Source organism: Lygodium microphyllum, chromosome 10, assembly GCF_053477565.2.
Source record: "Lygodium microphyllum isolate KBCC chromosome 10, Lygodium_microphyllum_v1.1.10, whole genome shotgun sequence".
Lineage (NCBI taxonomy): Eukaryota > Viridiplantae > Streptophyta > Polypodiopsida > Schizaeales > Lygodiaceae > Lygodium > Lygodium microphyllum.
Window position 1 is genome coordinate 101,194,248 of NC_141144.1, and position 5,917 is coordinate 101,200,164.

The 5,917-nt window shown below is 43.9% G+C and overlaps 1 protein-coding gene across 1 annotated transcript; it reads right to left on the reverse strand.

Moving 5' to 3' along the window:
- Positions 1–2,488: 2,488 nt before the first annotated feature.
- On the reverse strand, positions 2,489–4,901 carry LOC148030354 (uncharacterized). Its single transcript, XM_087686673.1, has one exon. It carries the CDS (start codon positions 4,456–4,458, stop codon positions 2,866–2,868), a length of 1,593 nt encoding a protein of 530 aa, XP_087542799.1. The 5' UTR covers positions 4,459–4,901; the 3' UTR covers positions 2,489–2,865.
- Between the last annotated feature and the right edge of the window lie 1,016 nt (positions 4,902–5,917).

Genomic DNA, 5,917 nt, shown 5'->3' on the forward strand with positions numbered 1-5,917 from the left:
CAAGAAGACTAGTTTCAATGGGCATATTTCAAGGCCTAAAAGTTTGTGAAAAGGAGGATAAATTGGCTAAATGCCCTCAAAGAAATTAGAAATGCATAAAGGCCGTCATTTTTGCTAATCTAAAAGCACCCCTTTTGAGCTAAAGCAAATATATTTGAAATAAAGTTGAGTTACCTTCTTGCTAGAAGTAGATGATATTTGCCTAAATTAATAGAGCCAAATGTTAAATGAGGTTATGTTTGGCTACATATGACATTATATTCATCTATTCACTAATTTTATCATTAGTGAAAGTTAATCAAACAACCTACTTGGCCTCAAAATTGACCCTAATATATAAATATCTTGCTATATACCCCTTGTCTAACCTAACATGTTGGACTTGAACGAAGTGTGTCCTCCATGTCACCTATTAACCCAAGCAGAAAAGATAGGAGGAAAGGAAATGTATATGGTGGATAGAGAAGCTCAATAAATTGAGAGAAAAGTCAATGTGCATATAGTTGGGTATCACATGACGCTTATTTATGAGTTAATGCAATGTCCTCATTTTTTGGGATACTTCGTGTAGTCACAAGTCCTTTATTTTATAAGGTAGAAGTCATCAACTAGCAAGATATGTCTAAGTTATTGCCAACCCTAATTACTTGTTCAAGTCAATTGATTAGCACATGTCCTAACTCTAAGCCCACGGCATGGCACTATAGCATGTGCTTATCACGTTGGCTTCGCTTGCTAACCGTAACCCCTTTGCATTCTCATTTCCTTTCCTTTATACAAGATAGAGTTTGAATCAAGAAGTACAACATAACTGATTGTGTAAGCTGAAACTCTTCCATGCTGGCAATCCAATGTTGCCTATCTCCCTTTAATGTTGTTACACCATGTCATACCTCCCTCCCCCCGCCCCCCAAAAAAAAGAGGTTGGGTATGTGTGGTGATGAGCTAGCACTTTGGCATAGGATACGATGACATGGGGGTATTACTTTTTGAAGTTGGGTGTTTATTGTAGTTTGAGGTGGTGAACCGAGCATCTTCTTGGTGTCTCTGATTTTGTGTAGAAGAAGGCACTTGCTAGAATGCCCGTCATCTTTGCCAAATGTAGCATGTGCTTATCATGCTAATTTTCTCCTACCAACCGAAACCCCTTTGCATTCTTATTTCCTTTCCTTTATACAAGAAGAGTTTGAATCACGAAGTACAATGCAATTGATTGTGTAAACTAAAACTCTTCTAGACTGGCAATCCAATGTTGCTTGTCTTCCTCCAATGCTCTTATGCCACATTACAACACAATTGTAATTAAGCTAATCCCCACAATGATAATCTCCGATGTTGCAGATGTTTTGCTACAAATTTAAGACACAATACCACCAAAGGGTAAAAGCTAGAAGCTAGAAGTAAGTTTATCCTAAGCAAATATCTAGAAATGACCTTAATGCTTTAATTAGAATGAACTCTATTCTTGATTGCCCTAGCTTCCTGCAATATATACCAATGTAATGTTGGATCAATTATGAGAAGTTGATCGCTGGTATTCACCAATGTAATCCTAATACAATTGGTTGGAACGAGCATCCATCTCTCAATAGTGGTCAATATTGTTAAAAGCCAATGTACTAGTTACAATCACCTTGCCATCCCGGGGAGTCCACCTTATAGAACATGCAAGTTACCACGTGAGTTCAAAAGAAAGAGTAGTATATTTAGTAAAATTTACAGGATTATATTGACAAAAAGGAATTTTTAAATTTGTAAATTTAAAAATGTAAAAGGAATCACTTTAAAGCTTTATAACATGTAAAAAAAGGGTATTTCTTAATATATTTTGAATGCACGGTATAGATTATTTTTTAAAGGTGGACTCCTTGGAATTGCCTTGCCATGTAGCACAACCACAACCTAGAGCCTAGCAAACGATACATATGATAACACTAGCGATATTACGGATTAGAAGCAGTAAAACTGGAAATTTCTTCTGCCCGTACATTTGCTACATCACATTTTCTCCTTCTTGAATCCATGCAGTGAGAATGAGGTGAATTATAATAACTCGTTCTGAAAAGGATTGACTGGTCTTCAGTCGCCAATCAGCATATTGCAATAGCTGGGCATTGGGCAAGAGAGACACGCGTGACGCAGGTAGCTGATTCTGAAGCTGCAACCATCACCATGTGAGTCTGAGACATTAACCGACAGACGGTACAGCTGTAAGGTCACTTCCACGTTGGGCAGAAACAGATACAGATATCCTCTTCAGTCCCTGCATGGCTGCAGTCTGCAGCCTGCGGCCCTGCAGCCATGCATTTAACTTCACAACCCACAAATCCTAAGAAATCCAGATCTAACCGATAGCTACGCACATCTGAAATCACTCTCTCCTCATAACGTGGAAGTTTAAACCGTCAAAATATAGTTGGTAAAATAGAGAATCGACTCGGTGGTAACCGCAGTTCTTAACAGAACGCCCGAATGCGATTTTGTCAAAATATAGATAGCTATTAGCCATTATTAAATATATTTGCAAAGTTTAACCGGTATTATACAACGGTGGAAACCAGATAATCTCACCAGATATACATTTCAAGGTATCTAAGAAGGAGTAAACTTAAGGTTTAAGCTGTGGTAGGCAAATACATGTAGAACCTGTGGGAGGTAAAAAACAGGTGGCAAGATCACAGAAGCAAAGCCTAATGAGGAGAACCAGTCCATAATCAGCCTTCAACGATGAAGATGAAAGACGGTCCGGTCAGGGTAGAAGCTTGGTGATTGAAGGGATACATTCTGATTATGTGGGAAGCCATCAGACTGAGTCGAAACACAAGACGAGTAGGGGGTTTATGATTAAGGATCGTAGTTGGGGCTTCAGGAAGCTGGATTGGTGACAGAAGCGATTTCCACGTTCCATGTGCGCTTGTTGTAGTCGGCCGTTTTGGAGCCGTTGTTGCCTGCAAGGGATAGGAAGCTGCCGGTTAGAGAGCCGAGCTTTGGTTTGCGGAGGCCGGCTGCGGCCACCATGAGGGATTTGTCCAAGGATTGTTGTCCGAAGCGGAAGCCATCATCGGAGTGGAAAAGGTAGTGGTAGTGGTGGTGGTGATGGTGGTGCACGTGCTTATACTGATGGTGGTGGTGGTGGACGCCATTAATGCTGGCTTTGCCGTTTACAGCCACGACCATTTCTCGCTCGATCGCATGATCCTGGTTCGGAGTATTAGCAGCCGCAACGTCAGGTTGCTGTACAGAAGGCAGACTGTTGACTATCTGAGCTCCGGAAACCGTTGTACCAGCTTTACTGGCGGCCCCGGTGGAATCGTGTTGGAGCTGCTGAAGCAGATGCGAAAGGTAGTGGTGATGGTGGTGATGCTCGGCTTTCTGGCGCCCTGACAAGTGCGCCAGATTAGCGATATGGCGGAAAGGTTTAGATAGACTGTGGAAGGACACCCGGTGCTTGGACCTATGTTTCTTGCTATGGAGGGAAGGATCCTCGTCTGCACTAGTGGCTGCGGCGGCGCAGCTTTCACACCTATCTTTCTTCAGATAGGCAGGGTGAAACCTTTTCTCGTTAGGGGAGCCGTACTGGCAGAACATGTCGTAAATGGCCTGTTTGGAGAATTTCTCTGCAGAAGGGGCAGGGGGAGGAGGATGAGGATTCTGTAGAGGAAAGCAGGGGTCCAGCAAGGGTACGACGTTGTCGAGCAGCTGTTGCTCGATAGATCTGGTGGGAGGGGAAAGGGTGAGCGTGCTGCAGATAGGCGACTGGACCAGGGAGAGGTGCGGTCCCTGCATATCCAGATGCATACCATGATTTTCTTGGATGTGCACACCGTGATTTTCTTCTTCATCATCTCCATGATCATTTTCATTGCCGTCCCTATCTGCAGACATGAGGTCGGAAGAGAAGAAAGAAGACGAGGATGACGAGGAGGAGGAGGTGGAAGACGGGGAGAGGGAAGAAGATGCATCGTTGTCTTCTTGATCGAAGAGGAGCTGCTTGACCAGGGCGTCGTCAAGCTTAGCGTCGAGCTTCTCAGACATCGATACGAGCTCGAAGGAGTCAAAAAGAGAGCTGCCGCAGTCCCAGCAAGCCATGCGGTCCAAGCTTACCAGATCCAGGCATGGATTGCCAGGGCTCGTGGGGCACGTGTCTTGATGATGATCATCGTCGCCATCCACATCTGCCGTAGACGACGCCGCGGTCAGATCCTGCGCTGGTTTTGCCAGGCGGGCATGCGCCTCTTCTTGTGTTGCTTCGTCTTCTTGTTGCTGTGTTCCTAACAAGCGCTGAGCCATGGCTTCGGCCATGAATCGTGAAGCAGTGCGAGGGGACCGGCATCGCACAGCAAAAGCCTCTGATTTTCCCGTTGCAGGCGCGAATCCTCCGCCGCTTCTCTGATACCAAGCCCATGCTGCTGCTTTTGTGCGAGCTTCGCTTTGCATTGCATCCGTCTCGACCTTCATGCTGCTCTCTCTCTCTCTCTCTCTCTCTCTCTCTCTCTCTCTGTGTATAATCCTATCAAGCCTTCATCTTAATAGCAGAAGCACATATCCAGCTCTGTCTTTCTAACAGAAATAGTGTCTAGCCTGCACCTTAAACACAGAAGCACGCATCCAGCTCTCTCTCTCTCTCTCTCTCTCTCTCTCTCTCTCTCTCTCTCTGTCTGCGCTCCAAACCCGAGGTTGCATGTCACGGCTAGGGCAAAGGATACACATAGACCGAGAGGATTTCCTCACCTTCTGCTGTCGTTCTGCTGATGAGAGCTCCCCCTTTCTACTGTGCTGTATTGATCTGGAGTGAAGAACGTGGTTTTCATAATAAAATCCCAGAAGCTCTTCATTTTTCCCACCACCGAGCTGGACATGAAAACTCTGAGCTGCTGTGTCAGCCTTTGGCTTTGTCTTTTGGCGCTATTATATTCCTCTCCGAGGCGACCTTTGCCACAAAAGATTTATATGTTTTTTGTTGCATACCTCGAGCGAGAGAGGGCCTACCTCGAGAGTTCATGTGGCTGCAGTTCCTCGGCCACCCTAGTCCTTGTCTCCAACATATCATCGTCTACCAAATCGTCTTCTTTCTTGCCCTAAAAAGAACAATCATGCTGAAATCATGCCCTTTTGGAACACCCCTTTACATGACATAAACCAAGAAGCTCTATCATGGCTTCAAAGCAAGAGTTCATGCCATGACCTTCTTCCTTCCCGAAACTGCATCGTTTCGCAAGCTTAGAAGAATGAGAGCCATTCCACGCCCAAGTAAAGGACTTAAACTAAGCATGGTGCAAACTCAACTAGAGATGCCGCCATACCTAAGTTAATGATTGTGTTCAAATAAGTAAGCAAGTCCTTTGTAGTCTCTTGCCTTTATAGATTGTGCTCTCTGTCTCTCCCTCTCTCTTCTTGGCCATATATCCCCACTTGGTTGCCATGTGGTAGCCAAGTGGCCTTAGTAAAGCAAAGTTGCTCTATTTTTGAACCTACTATATCTGCTATGCCAAATTACAAAGGAGCCAGTCCAAGCACGATGGTCATACATGTATAAAGTTGGAAGACATATGTTTTAGTAAGAGATCATTGATAATACCTTATCGCACTAATATAGGTATAAAAGGTGTGAGACATAATTTTGTTACCTTTTTTACAATAATAATTAATGTCTCTCATCTCACCTCCTTGCTCACATCTTTCATGGTTTCGCCCTTTTCTTTCCTATCTTTCTAGTCTTTTTCTCTCCTCATCACTCATTCTCTCTCCTCTTTTCTCTATCTTTTGCTCTTCTTTCTCTCATCTCTCAACCCTCCTCTTGATAAGTGGTATCGGATCATAGGTTTCTAATCTATTTGATTCTCTTATTTTCAATCATATTTTCACTATTTTTCTACCATTAAATCTTGGACAACAAGTACAGGAGCCACATGGTAGG

Coding starts and splice junctions, on each gene's coding strand:
- LOC148030354 (XM_087686673.1), bottom strand. CDS start 4,458: ATGAAGGTCGAGACGGATGCAATGCAAAGCGAAGCTCGCACAAAAGCA.